This window comes from Citrus clementina, unplaced genomic scaffold, assembly GCF_000493195.1.
Source record: "Citrus clementina cultivar Clemenules unplaced genomic scaffold, Citrus_clementina_v1.0 scaffold_8, whole genome shotgun sequence".
In the NCBI taxonomy this organism is placed as follows: Eukaryota; Viridiplantae; Streptophyta; class Magnoliopsida; order Sapindales; family Rutaceae; genus Citrus; species Citrus x clementina.
Window position 1 is genome coordinate 21,107,253 of NW_006262022.1, and position 19,926 is coordinate 21,127,178.

At 33.6% G+C, this 19,926-nt stretch overlaps 4 protein-coding genes across 4 annotated transcripts; 2 read left to right on the top strand and 2 right to left on the bottom strand.

Moving 5' to 3' along the window:
* Nucleotides 1-2,081: 2,081 nt before the first annotated feature.
* Nucleotides 2,082-3,234, top strand: LOC18033666. Its single transcript, XM_024179354.1, has 3 exons — nucleotides 2,082-2,247; nucleotides 2,448-2,567; nucleotides 2,669-3,234. The coding sequence occupies exons 2-3, from the start codon at nucleotides 2,485-2,487 to the stop codon at nucleotides 2,796-2,798; spliced, it is 213 nt and encodes a 70-aa protein (XP_024035122.1). The 5' UTR covers nucleotides 2,082-2,247; nucleotides 2,448-2,484; the 3' UTR covers nucleotides 2,799-3,234.
* A 1,266-nt stretch (nucleotides 3,235-4,500) lies between these two features.
* On the top strand, nucleotides 4,501-8,976 carry LOC18034160 (pheophorbide a oxygenase, chloroplastic). Its single transcript, XM_006424372.2, has 7 exons — nucleotides 4,501-5,197; nucleotides 5,624-5,859; nucleotides 5,954-6,080; nucleotides 6,571-6,707; nucleotides 7,232-7,391; nucleotides 7,989-8,267; nucleotides 8,472-8,976. Exons 1-7 carry the CDS (start codon nucleotides 4,766-4,768, stop codon nucleotides 8,724-8,726), a joined length of 1,626 nt encoding a protein of 541 aa, XP_006424435.1. The 5' UTR covers nucleotides 4,501-4,765; the 3' UTR covers nucleotides 8,727-8,976.
* A 1,663-nt stretch (nucleotides 8,977-10,639) lies between these two features.
* Nucleotides 10,640-11,770, bottom strand: LOC18034986 (protein SENSITIVE TO PROTON RHIZOTOXICITY 2). Its single transcript, XM_006424373.2, has one exon. The coding sequence runs from the start codon at nucleotides 11,768-11,770 to the stop codon at nucleotides 10,640-10,642; it is 1,131 nt and encodes a 376-aa protein (XP_006424436.2).
* Nucleotides 11,771-18,296: 6,526 nt separating this feature from the next.
* LOC18034486 (protein SENSITIVE TO PROTON RHIZOTOXICITY 2) lies at nucleotides 18,297-19,433 on the bottom strand. Its single transcript, XM_024179682.1, has one exon. The coding sequence runs from the start codon at nucleotides 19,431-19,433 to the stop codon at nucleotides 18,297-18,299; it is 1,137 nt and encodes a 378-aa protein (XP_024035450.1).
* Between the last annotated feature and the right edge of the window lie 493 nt (nucleotides 19,434-19,926).

Genomic DNA, 19,926 nt, shown 5'->3' on the forward strand with positions numbered 1-19,926 from the left:
TTATAAAATTATAAATATTGGTAAAAATAAAAAATATAAAAATATTTATATTATTAAACTTTTAGGCTTAACTAACTAATTAAAGTCTTAAATTTTTATTTAGGATATTAAAAAGGCTGGGTAGATTCTATTAGCCTAAAAATTTTGTTTTAATTTTAATTTTGTTTTATTAAAAATATTAATTAAGTATCTACATTTATTTCATTTATTTTATTATCGATATAAAAGTAAATTCTTTTTTTTATTATAGGATTATGAATATTGATAAAGATAATTATTTTGATAATTTGTATTTTGCATGTGACTTTTGTAATAGATCAATATTAATGTAAGATATATTTCAAACTTTATTTTTATTTGAATTTTTTATTTTAATATAATTAACTCAAAATTGAAAACAAAAAAATATTAGTTATTCGGGGATCGGAGACCCTCGGAGAGCCCCTGTTATTATTCGGAGAGGGATGAAGATTCTCTCAATCAATTATGACGGGGACGGGAACATACACAAAATATCGAGGGTGGGTACGGAGAGATTGATCTCCTCCTTTCCTCTCCCCATTGTCATCCCTATGAGTGGGTGTACATCAGAAATTCAGAATAAAATTTTATTTTTTAATAAACTTGAAACTTTTGGATCTAGATAATGCAATTTAAAAATAATTTAAAATTATTTTAGAGTGAGATATCAATTGTTCTGAGAGGGTCTAATTAGTAGTTGTCATAATCTATCCACAATTAGATGTTCATACTTTTGATAAGATTTATCCTTTGATAACAATAACTATTTATTTAATTTTATAAATTTTTTCAAAATTTTTATTATTTTTTAATAAAACTTTTAAAAATTAAATTATTAGTAAAATTTTAAATTTTAGAATTTTTGAGAATTTGAGATAAAATACTTTTTAAAATGTTAAAATACCTAAAATATTTTTTAGATATTGACAAATTTATTTCCTTCTTTTAATAAAATAACTTTAAAAATTTTGTTTATTAAAATAATTTTTATAATTTTTAACGAAAACTCTCATTGACAACTAAATAATTATTTTTTTAGTAAAAATTCTACTTAAAAAAACTCTATTTTAAAAAATTATAGCAAAGGGAGCCTTATTGGTTTTACAATTATTTATAAGGTGTATTATTTACTTAATGGTACTCAAGTTATGTTATATGATAGTAAAAGCCCATTTAATATAAATTTTCTCATTTAGATTTTTGAGATAGATCTTTTATTGTTATAACTTTTATAAATATATTTTCAGTTATTTCAGGTAGAGTTTTTAATTAGTTTAAAAATTAATTAAAAATAAATAAAATGACCTTAATGCACTATTTTTATAAATTTATGTTATGAAAAAATAAATAAACATACTCCGGATAAGTTATTTCATTAAAGAAATCTCAAAATTTAAGATTATGCGATTCAATGTATTATTTACTTTTCAATAGCTGCTATTAAATTGTGTAAAATAAATAGTTCAAAATTTTAAATTAAAATAGCCTTAATCAATAAGATAATAACAATAATAATTTTTAGTTTGGTCTACACCCAATACAAAGTACGCAAGCAGTGTTTTCTTCACATATTAAGAAATAAGAATCATTGATAATATTTACTTTACAAAATAGAGGCGTGAATCGGAATCAAAATCATGCGCCTCGTCTAAATTTTAGAATGAAAAATGGGAGATTGATTCCAAACCCCCCCCCCCCCTAGTCAACTTTTGTTATTTTTATATTTTCTGATTTATAAAAATATCCAAAAATTTTGTATTATTTATAAATAGATCCTTTATATTTATTAATAATAACAATAATAAAAATAAAATTATGATTATTAAAATTTATTAATTTTATTATTATTATTACTGTCATTAATATTAATATTATTTTAAATTTATTAATTATTATTAATATTATCATTATTAAAATTTTATTAATTTTATTATTTTAATTAATATTATTGTCATTATAATTAAATATTTTTAATAATTTATAAAATTTTGATTCAAGATAAAAGAAACACGTTAATGAAAAAATAAACTTCTTATTTTAATTCTTATTTTCTATTTCGATTCCACATCAACAATTTTTTCCCCGAAAGACAAAATCTGCTAAATGCCATCCATTTCCATGCGGTGATGGTAAATCGCTAACTCGCTGTACACTCAAAAGTCTGATTAGAAAAAAAAAAAAAAATAGTTTAGTTGCTCTGCTTTGCGCTGCGCTTGTCGATTCCGGGTAAGCGTTCCCAACGCCGTTTAAAATTAGGGTTTCTGAATTTTATTAACTTTATCATTTCTCAAGCAAATAATAACTCATAATTAATTAGTCATACGATCAACTACGATTATTTCCCTGAGATTTCTCGATTTGAATTCTGCAATAGAATGTTGTTTTAATTAACATATGGAGATTTTAATTTTGTTATGTTTGTTTAGATCATACTCGTTTAAACTGCTGTGGCGTTTTTTTTCGATGGCTCGATCTCGCAATGCCATTGTTGCGACTGGGTTAGTGGTTTTTGCTGCTGCAGGCTTGGCGTTTCCGTTTTACATGGCGTAAGTGTATATATTGCTTTTCTTGGTAGAGCAATGTTTTGGTAACTTTTTGTGACAGCTGAAGTTAATTTAGTCTGGTTGGTTGGTGTGCATCCACCCAGGTCATCAACGAGTAAGCCTGTGATTGATTCATCAAAGCCGCTGCCACCTCAGGCAACTTTTCGAGGGCCTTACATCAACACTGGTTCGCGTGACATTGGACCCGACCATCAAACTTATCCGAAGAAATGATTTCCCATGTCAAGTACCAGTTCTGGGTTGTAAGTAAGCCTTGGGTTCTTTGTGCACGTTCTGAATTGAGGATCTTGTTGAAATATGGTCCCTCTTTAGCTGATGGATACACCTCTGGAGGCTGGACCGATAAATCTAATTAATTTACTTTAGCTGGATGAGCAGTAGTACATCAAGAATTACTCTTGGCATGGACAATATAAAATGTGAAATTAACTCGATGCATAAGATTTCTTTTTGGTTCCTGCTACTGCCAGCCTAGTGGGAAAGAGAATTCCCTTTCTATTGAAGATAAGAATGTATTTCGTTGTTGCAAAATCAGTTGCCTTTTTTATTTTTTTGGGATTTCTTTAGAATATTGTTGTATCTCTGTTCGGTTTGATTTGAACAGTTAAATTCTATGCAATAAAACCGGGCTGCCTTTGCACACCGTGAATTTTGATCCACAAATGTGTTTCTAAGTGCTCGCTTGACCATTAACTTTCCCTATAAACTTATTTGCCAGTGGAACTTTGAGCAAGCACACACTGATGTTATCATTTTGGTTGAAATACTTGAGAAATTAAACCTTATTATCTTTATTTGTCTTCTTCTTCTTCCATCCAGCTGTTTTGCTCTTTCCACTGTGCTTCAGAATCAGCTATGGTCTGTGTCTTTGTTCGCGTTAGATAGAATTTTGCTCAAGTGCATGGACTTGCAAGTCCTATCTGATTATGCAACAATTAAATGCTAATTAAGGCTTGGCTGTATAATTATTGATTTTAGAAAACATTTACTTTAGTTTCTTGCCACTTTTCATATTAGACACTTCTGAGACTTGTTAGCTAGTGCAATAAGTATTGCAACTGACAAGACTTGTTAGCTCTTATTTATAAAATTATTTTAATGTGGAGCTTGAGAAATCTGCACTTACATCGTTGGATTCATCAACCGTGGAGATTGGAAACTTTTAAGAAAGAATGGAAGGAAAGTCATAGATTGGAAGCTTTGATTTTAATTTGTAGTAAATTATTCTTATTGGTGGATGTTATTTTGTGTATTTTGTTTATGGAGGATTGTGTCCAAGTATTTTAGTTGATCACTGTAAATAAAAGAATTTGAATTGATTTGGGAGAATCAGATATGAGAGAGATACTGGTTTTAACCGAACCAAGTCCCTTTACTGCAGGGTGCCGACATTTAAGTGACTGTGAAAGTAAATGAATGAGTTCACTAGTTAATCATTTTGTCTCAAATTCGAACCAAGCATGCAACCTAAAGTGAAATATTAAATGATCGGGTTCTCGGGTCCTCTTCTTTTTCAACCCGACTATCTGGGTTGCAGCCCACTGTATGCACCGAAGGTCCGAAACTTTGTGCTGTGGACACGGAACTGCCTTTGGTTGTACGCGACTCGTCGCTTCGTCCACGTGTGAAAACAAAAATTTGAGATACGTCATGAAGCCAGGACACGTGATTTTTTATTTAATATATTTAAATTACCGTTAATTACGTTAAAAATTGTGGCTGTTAGAGCGCCTCACCAGTTTAGACTTTGGTATTTAAACAAAGCGACTTCTTTTTGTTTCAGATCGCCGAACCAATCAACACGAAACACGCCATTGCCAAAGGGCATTACGGGAATTTTGTTCCAGAAAATGTGACAGTAAATGACCAGCAACCCCTTGACTTTCTATTCTGTTAGAACCTTTAATTGGTGAGACCAATCGTAGAAACTAAACCACAAAGTACTTGATCGCAAATCGGACAATGAGAAAAATCGAACCAACCGGTTTTCTTCTTTTTTCCGCTTTCTGAATTCTGGAAGCGTGAATACAGACAGCTGAGAGAATTGGAGGGGCAAATTGCAAACTTGCACGCAAAGTCCTCTTCTTTTTCTGTCTCTCTCTCGAAAGCTCACTTTATTTTCGCTTCACTAGAATTGGAAAAATCATACAAAAATTTTCATTAAACTCAAAGCAAAGGGCATGGCGCTACTTCTTTCTACTACTGCTAATATATTCACATCACCAAGAAAAACCCTTCCATTTTTTGCCACAGGAACCCCGAAGCGACAAATCACGGTAAAAAGCTTGCAAAAAAGAAGCAAGAATTTGTCTCCACTGCGAGTGGCAGCTCCTCCTTCAGACCCTGCAGCATCAGATGAAGAAACGGTGAGAAAAGATGAGAAAGAAGATTATGGATCATTAGTCGATGATGAGTATGGTAAAGAGAGTTCGGATTCTAAGTTTTCTTGGAGGGATCATTGGTACCCAGTTTCTTTAGTTGAAGATTTGGACCCGAACTTGCCAACAGCGTTTCAGCTTCTTGGGAGAGACTTAGTTCTTTGGTTTGATAACAATTCTAATAAATGGGTTGCATTTGATGACAAATGCCCTCATAGACTCGCCCCATTATCGGTAATCTATTCTATTGTTCCTTTTGATCTCTGTAATTTTGTGATCGAGCTGAAACATAGAAGATAAAATTGTAATTTGCTCATTTTTTATTTAATTTTCGATATTATAGTGGTAATGGAAGAAGTAATATCTGTTGTTGTATCTTATTTTCTTTTTAAGAAATGAAATTTGAATGGAGGTTTTTCTAGGATCTAGAGTGAAGGATATGAAATCTAATTTACAAATTCATATCTTGTTCTGTTCTTGATCAGTTTATCCAAGGAAAGCCTCACATTAGTCACATGAATGACCAATTTTTTGTCGTTTTCGATATAGAATCCGAAATTGGGAGCTGTTTGTTTGACCATTGATGTTTAATCTTGGTAGCTAAGTTGGGAATTATGTTTCTTAGATCATGTGATTGATGGGTTCCTTAAAATTTTATAGGAAGGGCGGATCGATGAAAATGGGCATTTGCAGTGTTCATACCATGGATGGTCTTTTGACGGGTGTGGATCTTGCACTCGCATTCCCCAAGCAGCATCTGAAGGTCCTGAAGCTCGTGCAATTCAGTCTCCCAGAGCGTGTGCTACGAGGTTTCCTACAATGGTGTCTCAAGGTCTGCTATTCGTTTGGCCAGATGAGTATGGTCAGGAAAGAGCCAATGCCACCAAGCCACCAATGTAATTGACTCTATTTCTCTCTTCTGTTTTTAGATTATGCATTGACTGAATTACCGACTTTGCCGGTTCATTAACCCTGTGTGGTAATGTTTAGGTTGCCTGATGCCTTTGACAAACCTGAGTTCTCATCGGTCACAATTCAGCGGGATCTATTTTATGGCTATGACACTCTCATGGAAAATGTCTCAGATCCTTCCCACATTGATTTTGCACATCACAAGGTACATACTGAATTTCAATGGTAGTGTCGCTGGGTGCAAGATGGAAATGCCATTTGAACAATAGCTGGTTGGTTTAAGATAATTTTGATATGAATTAAATATGGTAGTCAGCTCTTGGTTGATATGTCTCATTAACTAAACTAGAAACACAGTTATCGTCTCTTGTCAAGTTCTTTGGTTTTCAGTAGTGTCAGGAAGTGCCTGCAGGTATATTGTTTTCTTAGTGGATTGATTGAACACATAGTGGCACAGCTTTTTGTTTACTTGGCCATGTTGTGCTTTCCTTCTCAGTCACTTGGAATCTCGTAACATCCTAGTACTCATATACAGGTCACGTTGTTCTTATTCATGGATATTTCCTTGAACAAGGAGTAAAGTAGTGAATTCTATACCCCTATCTCCTCATTAGATTGCTATAGGAATGTGACACTAATTGCTCTCTCTGTGGAAACAAATCTCCATGTACCTTATTGAGAGACATCGTTTGCAGGTTACTGGCAGAAGGGACAGGGCCAAGCCTTTACCATTTAAGTTGGAGTCTAGTGGACATTGGGGATTTGCTGGAGCCAATGATGGAAACCCAAGGATAAGTGCTAAATTTGTTGCTCCTTGTTATTACATGAACAAGTAAGCTCTCCACTGTCTGGACCAGCAAAATTAATACGTCTTAGATAGACTATCTCCTTTCCTGCTTATGCTCTCTTAGTGATACTTAAAATTGTTGATTTTTTCAAGAACTGGAGATTTGAATAATTTCCCAAAACTTACTTCAAAAGCGTTTAGTATCCCTGATGAAAACCTTGTGTGATAAAGTGTGAACCTTAATCATCAAATATTTCCTCCTACCAAGACTCAAGTTCATTTTGTTAAGCCAATCAATGGAGGCTGGTATTTCAAAGTTCGAGGTTGACGTTTGGTTAATTTGGAGGATTTATGCACAAACGTAGAACTGAGTTGTTTTGACATCAGCTGTAGTTCAAGGAAGCTGATGAAACATCATTTCATGTCTTAATTGTGTTTAAAATTTAATACAACTGTTGACGAACTTTCGGCTGAGTTAGGTGATAGTTTTAGTTAATTGAGTACTATATTTGTTTATCAATTCATTCTGCTTCCGAAACTTAACTATCCGTGTATTGCTTTTCTTCCAGGATAGAGATAGATACAAAACTTCCTGTAGTTGGTGATCAAAAATGGATAATATGGATTTGTTCCTTCAACGTACCAATGGCACCAGGGAAAACCCGCTCAATTGTTTGTAGTGCACGAAACTTCTTCCAGTTCACTATGCCAGGACCTGCCTGGTGGCAGGTAAGAACATCTCAGTTGTGTTTCTGATGAAATTTGTATAATGCGACACTTGCATGGAAACTTTAGTCTAAAGAGAACACTCAAATGCTGCTGACATGTTCAAGTGTATGGAAAGTTTATCTTGTTAACACGCTTGTGCTAGTGTGCACACACATGGTTTTAGCTTCCAATTCAGGTAGTTGATTGTTCTTAGCTTGGATACCATACTGTCCCCTTTGGGAAGGGGAAGTTTTGGATGTCTGGCTGAAATGTGAAGAGAAAACTCCTTGATTTGGAGAGGAAAACTTAGTTGAGATGTATGCTTAAAAGTTTTCTCCCTGTTTGAGGGCCTTTTCTTAGATATTGGCATCCGTGTCTTGTAAACTTTCTAAATAATATTATTCATATTTTTCATGTTGATGCCAAAGTTCCAAATCTAAGGGGTTGCTGTCAGATTTGATAAGACTTTGTTGAGCTGTATTGTTGATGATTTTTCTCCACATGAAATTAGTTTTTTAACGGAGTTATGTCCTATGTCCACCTTAGAAAACTAGAAATTTAATATTTTTACTTCGTAAATTGGTGAATTATCTACAAAATGGCTTCCGATTTTACCAGGTGGTTCCTAGATGGCACGAGCATTGGACTTCAAATAAGGTCTATGATGGAGACATGATTGTCCTCCAAGGTCAAGAGAAGATCTTTCTTTCAAAATCGATGGAAGGTTCTGAAGATGTTAACAAGGAGTACACAAAAATTACATTTACACCCACACAGGCAGATCGGTTTGTGTTGGCATTTAGAAATTGGCTGAGGCGACACGGCAACAGCCAACCTGAATGGTTTGGCTTCAGCAGCCAACAACCTTCCCCATCAACAGTCTTGTCGAAACGACAGGTACGAAAACCCCTTCTCCATTATTTGAAGAACTAAAAAATGAATATTGGGATTGAATTTAGATTTTTAAAGTAGATGGATTCATAATTTGTGTTAAGTGGGACAATGTCACATTTATAATAAGCTCGATTAATATGTTATTACACCTTATGGGTTTGATTTCTTCCTTACGTTTTAGTTTTTCTGTTGTTGGGTTTGTTTCAGATGCTCGATAGATTTGAGCAACACACCCTCAAGTGTTCATCATGTAGAGAAGCTTATTCAGCATTCCAGACGGGGCAAAAGTTTCTCATTGGCGCGACTGTTGCATTCTGTGCAACAGCTGGGATTCCTTCAGATTTGCAATCACGGATTGTTTTGGCTGGGCTTGCGCTAGTGAGCGCTGCCTTGGCTTATGCTTTGCATGAACTACAAAAGAATTTTGTGTTTGTTGATTATGTGCATGCTGAAATCGATTAGAGAGGGAGTAGATATGCTGCTGAAAGAATCATTGTGTCCAGAGGTATAAGAAAGATATGGTGATAAATCTTGTCAAAATTTGCGAGTTTGTATATATCTATTAGATAGAAATCAGTGTGATAGCTAAGCTTAGAGTGTTTCCTCAGTATTCCCTTTGTTTTTGTGCCAAATGAATGTCATCAGATAAATATGTGCAGACATGGATCCAAATTCATGAGTAAATGGATTAAACAATATACACTTTGTCAAATGGAAAGGAGCGCATTTCCTTTAGGAACAAGCAACCACAAAGTTTAGTCATGAATCAGTTTGAAAAAACAATTTACTTTTAACTACTCTATTACGACGGGGAGAAGAGAACCCTATGCACGCAGGGTCACAGTCAATCTTTCACGCTTGGTACCAATCGCGCATTTCTTCTTCTATTCTTCAATTTCAAACACCTAACTGCCCGTACCATGTGTTACTCTTGCTGTTGCTAATAAATAGCCTTTTTCTTGGTGATTGTAAGTCATAATCTTAACTAAACTTTATTTAATTGGCCATCCAAATTCAAACCTTGTAAACCACATTACGTTGAACTTAATTACACTTTTGTATCATTTCATTATTGAGTAATTTTTATTTCTTACCTTCAGGCCAACTAATTGAATGATCATTTTTTAAAAACTTGAGCAATAGTTTAAACTTTAAAATCCTCAGAGCATCATTTGACAAAGTGGAAACATTTAAAGCATAAACTCTTAATCTGCTAACAAGTTTTGTCAAATTCCTTATTAAGAGGGTTATATTCCTTTAATGGTCTTTTATTGAAAAAAAGAAAGTAGATATATTTATTTTTATATACTTCCCTATGCTAAATCACATTAAGCACATTAAAATGTAAAAACATTCTTAAACTCATTTCCTCTCCTCTTTTCCTTATACGAGTATCTTGTAGTTGCTTACTCTTCCTTTTCGTTGAAAAATCACTCCAAGCTCTTTTTTAATAGATTTTTTTTCTCCAAAATAGATCTAGATCGGTCTATGATGGTTACGATTGTTTTTTTTTGTTTTTTGTTTTTTTCCCCCCTAATTCTAGAGACTATAGTTTTATTAGGTGTTCATGTATAGAAGATTTTGATACAGTAAAGAACCTTGCAAGCTCCATATGTAGGAGCTCTAATTTCTTAGCGTACACTTCCTTTGTTGATGGAGCTAGCCTTAGTAAATATATCTCTATTGTGATTTGTGTTTGGGTGAATGGAATTTGAGACGCTAAACTAATAAAGATAAGAAATTTTACCTAAACAATAATCAAAGACTCAAGTAACATACCAGAACGACTGTAATTAGATTGCCAAAATTAAAAACTCCGCTAAAAATTAAATATATACGTGCTTAATCACTATATCTAGGAAGAACTTAGCAAATTCAACTTGTTGCCGAAACAAATAAAACTGGATTTTTAGTGGTTACATAATTAACGTACTGTGAAGTATCATGTATATGCTTCATGAATTTAGATAACATTGCAAATTAAGATGACAAAGATAAAACCAATCCAAGATATCCATACATCATTTCATGTGATCTAAACGTTCATAATTAAGACACTAATTTCCTCCCTAGTTGTATATACTGTTGCTTATCATATATATATAAACACTATTTTACAAGTATGTGTGTGTGTGTGTCAGAAACAGCAAAATAAAGAAAGACAGCCGCATCTAATTCTACCTTTCAAGGGTCATATGTGCCCAATACAAGAACAAAGCGCATTAATTTCGCTCGGTATAGGTAGGTACAGCACCATGCCATTGCATCAAGTCATCAACCCCTAGTTAATAACATAAGCAAAGGTTTTAAAAAGCTAAATTAGCATGTGAATCTTGACAATTTAGCTCAATGTATAAGTAGTTAATTCTTACCTATCATCTAATTACATTGGTGCCAGTTGATGCTCCTTTTTGGCCGTACGTGTTTGTTGAATTAACATTGACGGCCGGTGTGTGCCCGACAAATAAAGCAACATGCCCCATAAGCTTATCTTTCCTTGAAAATGTAGTGCCGCATGAACACTGCCACTTCGAATCCCCACAATGCTTCTCATGCGTCCGCAAATCAGAAAGCACCGAGAACTGCTTCCTGTTGCAACGCTTGCACACATACATCTTGGGGCAGTGGCTCCTCTTGTAATGATTCTTCACGCAAATCATCGACTTCAATGGCTGAAACTTTGCGTGCTTTTTGTTCCACCTACACCCTTCTTGTGGACACGAATATTTCCTTACAATTTTGATTGTAGACTCATTGTTTTTTCCCATTGAGCTTCCATTTTTCTTCAAAGGATTGGTCAAAGCAGCACTAGTCTTGTACTCATCACCATGAGCTCTCATGTGCATTCTCAAATTTGCGTCTCTCTTGAACCCTTTGCCACAAACTTGACAATAATGTGTGTACTTAGCTAACAAATCCACCGCATCCACCTCGATAATATCACCATTGGTCTCTGAAAATGATTCTCCATTTTCAGCAATCGTAATATTAGCATTGTTAATATAGTTACTAACGTTATTAGAATGCATGCCTCTGTTATTATCATCATCAGTGGTCACAAGGTCATTGTGATCGCCATACCATGTATCAAATGCTTCACTAAAGTTATAACACCCTTGCAGCCCTGATGATATTTCTTGATTATTATTGGGATCAAGCTGTGATATTTCATTAGTGGTGATGTTGTTGGTACCTGAAGTGGAAGCTGGAGGAGGACTCATTTGCTGACAAGTGACCATCAATGAAGAAGCGGTAAGAATAATTTCTTGAACTAAAGATCTCATGTTAGCCAGAGCTATGGATGTTGACTCAGTGGGCTTATGATGATCTTGAGAGACAAGAATGGTGATTACAGATTGAAGCTGATGAACCTTTTGTTTAAGGAAGGAAACACTGTAGAGAAGAGAAGACACATTTGAGGGATTTGAAGCTGGCCCTGATGATGAAACTACAGCTTGTGACATGTTTGGGAAACAAGATGCGGCTCCTACACCTGAAAAAATCATTTTCGAAAAGATTTTGCTTCTATATAAGATCTCCAAGATAAAATCTGGTAGCTATAGCTGCTGCTTTTCTTTTTCTTTTTCTTTTTTTTTTTGATTAAAGAAAAAGGTAGTAATCATATAGATTATAGAGAGAAGCACTTGGGCTGCTAATAAAAAAAATGAACGAGAGAAAGAGAAAGCTTCAAGTCAACTTAGAGAGGTAGCATCATTTCATCCCCACTTAACACCTCCCTCAAATCCCACCACTCTCACATTGCGACACCAGCTTCTTCTTGAAGAAATTAATTAAGAATCTTAAAGAAATTAATTAAGTATTATATAAATTAAATGATGTGTTTAGTTAATTAATTAACATGACTAATACAAATGTAATATACCACCAGTCAATACCCATTTGCCTTTACATGCTGGATATATATAGTCGTTCAGTACTTCTATAATAAAATACTTACATTATAGATTGTGTTGTGTCCATATCTGATCATGTGTGCCTCTTACTAGGGAGGGATATATATATATATATATATATATATAGAAGAAGGAAGTCATTTTCAATTCTATCATCAATCTTTACGCATGAGTTGATAATTTCCAACGATTTATATCCATGCAATGACAACAATTATTTTCATTAACTTCACCAAGTTGAAAGTTATCTAGTTAGCTTCTAAAATTGATTGACAAATTGAAGAGGAGCTACCTAACTAATTGTTTATTATATGTGTGTGTACACACACATATATATATGGATGTGGAAGTCCGTATGAAAAATTCATGCACACTAAAAGATAAAACATAAGTGTGCTCAAATTTATATTTTCTTTGCATTTTAGCTCCATCCACATTAAATTTTCGTGCGGAAATCCACACACACACACTGATATATTTATATATATATAGTTTTTTAGGTGTAGACATTCATATGATTTTAAAATTCAAATAGAGCTAAAAAAATAAGAAAATTGACATGTTGGTACTGAAACATAAACTCAAAAGTATTGTTTTGCTTTTTAGTATGGTAGAGTCCCCTTTTTTTCTTGTTTTTAAGTTCATTCACATGATTTAAAAAATGCAGATATCTACATCTAAAAAATTCTAATATACATACACATATGTATATATGTTGTCTACATATAACTTTGGTTAATATAGAAGACATATAACCATGCCATTACGATTCCCAAATATATAATTAATGGATTTATTTTATTTGGTCTATAGGAGTCCCAAATTAATAGGTACTTTCAGTACTTCGTTGTTACACTAATAAAATAAAGATGACAATGTCTGTTGAAAAATCCTTATTTTCATGAGAATTATTGGTCATTTTGTTTAATTCGAACCAGCAACTCGATTGGACCTCTTACCCATATACATATCTAATAACGAATTGCATTACTCAAGCAACGTTAAAGCAAGTCATGAATGACTAATTTCAAAGAGGTTTAAGATATTTAATTAACGGAATTGAATAACTAATGCATTTATATTAATAAACCATATATATTAATTTACTCATAAAAAATTAACGCACGTAGTTCATATCTTAAGAAAAAAATTTTGACAGAAGAAAAAAGCATGTATAAAGTTGCCATGTATATCCAAGTACATAAATTAATTAAAGATCTAGAGCACCAAAGAATCACGTTTTACCTTCTAGCCATGGAGATCTTGATAGCAAGCATCTCCAATCTTCTTCTACTGCTAATTTCATCAAGTACAGAAAATACATTGATTCTAAGCAACCAAAAAGACACGGGCAGATTAGGTTGTATTTCATACGATGAAAGTAATTCTCCTCGAATGGCAGCAAAATGCATTAGCCCCAGGAAATAATACTTCAATCCAAATGCACGATGAAGCACAGGTGGGAACATATAACAAGTGAACAAATATCATGCATGTTGATCAACAGGTGATTATGAACAAATATCATTTATTGTGTATTATTCAAAAGATGACTTTGAGAAGTTCAAAATCAAATTTAATGACGCAAGTATTTATCGTTCAAATGAGGAGAAGGTATGGGAAAGAAATTTTCCCTTACTATGCATCCTGTGACTATTACTCGCCGGCCCAGCCTTCGGATAATTGTGGCCTTCGACGGTAAAAGGGAAAAATTGCAGATTCTTTCTCAAATATAAGTTAGAAATATTTACATTCAAACTCAAATATGGCGTGATACTTATCCTCTTTAAATTTAAAATGTTACACTTTACGCTAACAATTTAAGTTTTTTAACTTTTTTTATAATAAAAAATTTCATATTGCCTCTGGTCAATTGAAGTTATTTTAAAAACAATAAACATCCATCAAAATGAAATACATTTTTGTATGTGATATGACAATATTGTCCTTGATAAACTAAGTTAATGACCTAATTTATGTTTTTTTCTTTTTACTTAAAATTTTGGTATAAACATGACTATTTGTATATTGAATTTTCTTTTGAAGTTTTATTCCATAATAAGATAGTTTCATTTTATTACATTTTCATCACATTATAGATTATATATTAATTTTATTTCTTACATAAGACAACACGTTATCTCATTAATAACACATAAAATAAGCTTCACCAAACCTTCAAATACCATATTACCCCATTTGTTTACATCTTTTAGTTTTTAAGTCAAGAAAATAAAAAATAAAAATACATAAATTAGGTAATTAATTCAACTTATTAAAGACAAGAATGTCTTAACACATACATAATATTTCATTTTGATGGATGTACATGTTTATGAATTGCAAAACAACTTAAATTGATTAGGAGTAATATGGACCTTTCCTTGTGAAATAAATTAAATTGTTAGTGCAACGGAATTAAGTATATTGTCTTTAAGCCCCCAAGGACATGGTCGGGTTGTTGCAGTGCATCTGTACCCTCTACAAAAAATCGGGTTCGATTTTTGGAGGTGGTAAGGGGGGGTAAAAACTATATTTGGGCTTGCCCACCCCTCTTACCTTTTTTTTTTTTAAAAAATATATTATCTTTAAGTTTGAAAAAATTAAGTGTCACAATCCATTTAATTAAGTTTGGATCTAGATATATCTATTTTATATTTGAAGAGGAAATCTGTAATTTTTCCGCAGAAAATATATAAATTATACTTTTTATAACCACAATATTGAGATTCTTCTTGAGCCATCTGCATATCTCTTCAATTTTTGGAATTGTCTTGCCTAGTAATGCCTCCACCAATTGATTATACGCCCGAAAAATCGAGATGTGACTGGAACCCTAGTATATTTTTATGTCGTTATTGCCTCATTGCCAATTCACTTTGAAGCATCTTTCATATATACCTACATCGATCAACACGATAGTAATAATGTTGCAATCCCAAAAAAAAAAGTTGCTCTAACAGCTTATTTGATTGATTGCCACTCAGACTACTTACCAACAGGTAAGTTCTATTGAATCGCTACATGCAAAAAGGCACAAAAAACTACATACGCAATAATTTTTTTCAACAGTTAATTACAATGCACTCTAGCTCTTTTACCATCTTCTTGAAATTGAACATATATATTGATCTTCTTTCACAAAAAAAGCAAACTAACTTAACCATCACTTTTAATAGGGTTGAAGGAACTACCTAAAATATATGCGTACTCCATCACTAAGAGTATATTTGGGATTGTTTTATATTATCAAGTAATCACTTATTTGATAATCTAGCACTCAAATGGTGTTTAGTAAATAATTTTTTTTTAAAAATAAATTATTTAAAAATCTGATTATCATATAGTCTGCTTTTACACTAAACATTAAAAGTTGTTGGGATTAGCTTTTGAAAATCAATTTTTTTTTTAGAATTAGATATTATAATCTGCAATGCAAATTTTATCATCTTAATAAAGTATTTTAAAAAATACCCATGCACTGAAATAATATAATTTAGTAAATATTTAGAAAATTAGGGTATGTTTAGGATTGTGTTTGCTTCTCAAATAATCTATTCTAGGATATATTTTAAAGTAATCAACTTTATAAGTAATTCGGTTGCATATTTGGTAAATTTAGAATATGAAATAATTACTTCTCAATAAATTTATTATATATGTTTGCTAAATTGTAACTAAATATATGGTGTCTATGTACAATGACTAAAATATCCCTAGTTTGTTAAGAAATTAGTATTTTCATTCAAATTTCAAATTAATTATTAAATAATTACAGAAATTAAAATAATTCATCTTTTATTAACAAATAAACCACATATGTAATAAATAAAAATAGTTTTTTTTAATTAACTAAGCATTATTACTTAGTAATTAAAAACTATTTTCCATCATCGGCACTAACAACTTTGCTGGCACCTGCGACGGCGAAGAGAATAGCTCACTTTCATCCACTATCGGTATCATTAAAGTCGCAAATTTTACACCAACAAAGTATTGGCTCCACTGGCAATGGAGTCCCCTTAAGTGGCTTGACTGAGTTTGCTCCCCAGTTCGAGTCGCAGGGAAGTCGCCTTTGTTGGGAGAACCTGTGCCTCCCGGTTCGAGCGGAGACTTCTAGTCTGGGTTGTGGTATGGGCTTAAAGGTGTCTCCCATAGTTGGGGCCCTTCCCAAGATACCTCGTGATTATATCAAAAAAAAAAAAAAGTCGCAAATTTTACGATCTACTCAACCGTTGAAACTTTTGTTGCCATCAAAGGCTTTGTCGGGAAGCTCATGCTGCCCCTAGCGTACGTGGAAATGGTGTGGCATCCGTTCAACAACGGCAGTGCATGGTGCAATCCCACCTGATTCTTGGTTAGCATTTGCCTATCTATCAGATAGACTTAGTTGTGACGGCTCACCTTTTTCGATTCCATTTGATGGCGGCGTTATGGTGGCCGTTATTTGGGGAGCGTGTGAGACACCATCGTTTAAAAAGAATTTATCAAACACCTATTGGTTGCTAGATTGTCAAATAAGTGATTATTTGACAATCTAGAGCAACCCTAAACATGTTCTTTAATATTTTTAAAAACAGCAAGATAGCAAAGCCATTAACAGTGCAGGGAATGCCTCTGGTACCGTCATCGGTGGCTGACCGAAGGACTTCTCGTACGACAGCACTAACACTATTGCACTCCAAATTGTCTTCTCCATGCAATAGTTATGCCATTGTTGACAGAGAAGAAATGTTGTGCTTCACGCGCTCTGCAAATAAAACGGCCACAATAACACTGCCATCAAACACAGACAAATGAAGGTGAGCTGCTACTACCATATGATAGATCGGCAAATGTTGACTAAAAATCAGGTGGGATTGCACCGTGTACTACCACCCTTGAATGGCTGCCACATCGTTTCCACGTACGCTTGTGCCTCCCCACAAAACCCCTGATGCCAACTAAAGTTCTACGGTGGAGTAGATTTCAAAATTTGCAATCCGATGATACCTATAGTGAATGAAAATGAACTGTTCTCATCGCTAGTGCTAGCAACGATGTTGACACCAGCACGTTGGCAGCGGAAAATAGTTTTTAATTATTAAATCGTAATATTTATTTAATAAAAAAATAACTTTTATTTATTACATATGTGCTTTATTTGTTAATAAGAGTAGTTATTTAGTATATTAAATTATTTGGTATCTGAAGATTACATTAGGTCTCGACTAATTTAGATTCGAGATTTTAACGGAGCTGCATTCATAAGCCTCAAACTAAGGACCTTAATTATGATAGAACATCCCCTTACCAGCTAATCTACGCGCTTGTTGGTAAAAATGTTAGTTTCTAAAAGTTATTTAGAAATGTCAATTTGTAATTAGTTTACAAATAGTTTAAATAATTAGTTTGTAAATAAAAGTGTCAGTTTCTTAAAAAAATGTGTATATTTTGATCATTTTACATTAGACACTACATATTTTTAGGATCAATTTACTAAACACGTATAATAAAGTTATTTAGAAGTAATTATTCATAATCTAAATTTGCCAAACATGTAATCAAAGTATTTATAAAGTCAACTTAATTATTTCAAAAGCTATCCCAAAATAGATTATTTGGGAAGCAAAAGTAATTCCAAACATACCCTAAGTTGAGGAAGAAATTTGTTCAAGTTAATGCCAAAAACAGAAATTAGAACTTCTTTTTTTCATGCTTTTCTTTATCGAATATCGAAAGTGAACTTAGTTGATACATATCATATGTTAAGTACTGTGTACATGTGTCATAAATTTAGACACCAGAGCAAAATTAAAATGTTACAGATAAAACCAATCCTAGATGTTCATCATTTCATCATATGATCTAAATGTTCATAATAAAGAGACTAAGTTCCTCTAAGTTATATATTTGTTGCTTATCATATAAACACTATTTACAAGTACGTACCATATTATTCTCAGAAACAGCAGGAGTACTCCACTGGATCATCCCCTAATTAAGAACATAATCAATAATGTCGAAGCTAAATTAGCATGTGAATCTTGATAATTTAGCTAATTAATAATGTCGAAACTAAATTAGCGTGTGAATCTTGACAATTTAGCTAAATGTACAAGTAATTCATTCTTACCTATCATGTAATTGCATTGGTGCCAGTTGCTGCCCCTTTTTGGCCGTACATGTTTGTTGAATTAACATTGACGGCCGGTGTGTGCCCAACAAACAAAGCAACATGCCCCATAAGCTTATCTTTCCTTGAAAACGTAGTGCCGCATGAACACTGCCACTTCAAATCCCCACAATGCTTCTCATGCGTCCGCAAATCAGATAGCACCGAGAACTGCTTCCTGTTGCAACGCTTGCACACATACATCTTGGGGCAGTGGCTCCTCTTGTAGTGATTCTTCGCGCAAATCATCGACTTCAATGGCTGAAACTTTGCGTGCTTCTTGTTCCACCTACACCCTTCTTGTGGACACGAATATTTCCTTGCAATTTTGATTGCAGACTCATTGTTATTTCCCATTGAGCTTCCATTTTTCTTCAAAGGATTGGTCAAGGCAGCAGTAGTCTTGTACTCATCACCATGAGCTCTCATGTGCATTCTCAAATTTGCATCTCTCTTGAACCCTTTGCCACAAACTTGACAATAATGTGTGTATTTAGCTAATAAATCCCCCGCAACCAATTCGATAATATCACAATCGATTTCTGAAAACGATTCTCTATTTTCAGCCACCGTAATATTAGTATTATCGTTGCTATTAATAACATTATTATGCATGCCTCTATTATGATCGTGTGTGGTAACATAGTCGTTGTTGTCACCATAGCAGGTATCAAATGCTTCAGTAAAATAATATCCTTGCTGCCCTGATGATCTTTCTTGATTATTGGGACCAACATGTTGCTGCTGCTGAAATATTTCATTGGCGGTGATGTTATTGTTACCTGAAATGGAAGCTGCAGGAAGAGTACTCATTTGCTGACAAGTGACCATTAATGAAGAAGCAGTTATAATAATTTCTTGAATTAAAGAGCCCATGTTAGCCATGGCTATGGACGTTGACTCGGTGGCCTGACCTTGAGAGACAAGAACTGTGACTACAGATTGAAGTTGATGAATCTTTTCTTTAAGAAAGAAAACGCTGTAGAGAAGAGAAGAATTTGTGGGATTTGAAGCTGGCCCTGGTGATGAACTTGTTTGCAAAGAAGATGAAACAATATTGTCTTCGGGCACCGGATATGCTTTTACGCTAGCTTGTGACATGTTTGGGAAACATGATGTGGCCCCTCCAGGAATCATTTTTCCAAAAGATTAATTGCTTCTGTAATCTACAAATTAAAATCTACTAGCTGCTGCCTTTTGTGTTCATAAAAGAACAAGAAAGTCATTATATAGAGAAGCACTTATTAAGCTGCCAATAGAAAAATAAACAAGAGAAAGAGAAAGTTTCAAGTCAACTTAATTAGAGGTAGCACCACTACTTCTTCCCTACTTAAGACCTCCCTCGAATCCCACCACACTCACATTGCGACAGCTTATTCTTTATAAACATAGGACCTGTCTATGGTACAGATTCTGTAACAAACATCTCCCGTCATCCCACCATCCGATTTTCTATTGTTTAGTTTCTCACTCCACATCCAACCACATCCAACGGCTGATGCTGCAGTCTGTACCTTACAGATTCTGTAAGCTAGTCGAGTCCATAAACATATTAACATAAGCTTTGACAGAAGAAAACGGTGTGTTTTAACAT

Bases quoted from the DNA above. Each gene is read 5' to 3' on its own strand.
- LOC18033666 (XM_024179354.1), top strand. From the start codon at position 2,485: ATGGCTCGATCTCGCAATGCCATTGTTGCGACTGGGTTAGTGGTTTTT. The intron at 2,568-2,668 runs GTAAGTGTATAT...GCATCCACCCAG, and splicing joins GCGTTTCCGTTTTACATGGC to GTCATCAACGAGTAAGCCTG.
- LOC18034160 (XM_006424372.2), top strand. From the start codon at position 4,766: ATGGCGCTACTTCTTTCTACTACTGCTAATATATTCACATCACCAAGA. The intron at 6,081-6,570 runs GTACATACTGAA...CATCGTTTGCAG, and splicing joins TTGATTTTGCACATCACAAG to GTTACTGGCAGAAGGGACAG. The intron at 7,392-7,988 runs GTAAGAACATCT...CGATTTTACCAG, and splicing joins CAGGACCTGCCTGGTGGCAG to GTGGTTCCTAGATGGCACGA.
- LOC18034986 (XM_006424373.2), bottom strand. From the start codon at position 11,770: ATGATTTTTTCAGGTGTAGGAGCCGCATCTTGTTTCCCAAACATGTCA.
- LOC18034486 (XM_024179682.1), bottom strand. From the start codon at position 19,433: ATGTCACAAGCTAGCGTAAAAGCATATCCGGTGCCCGAAGACAATATT.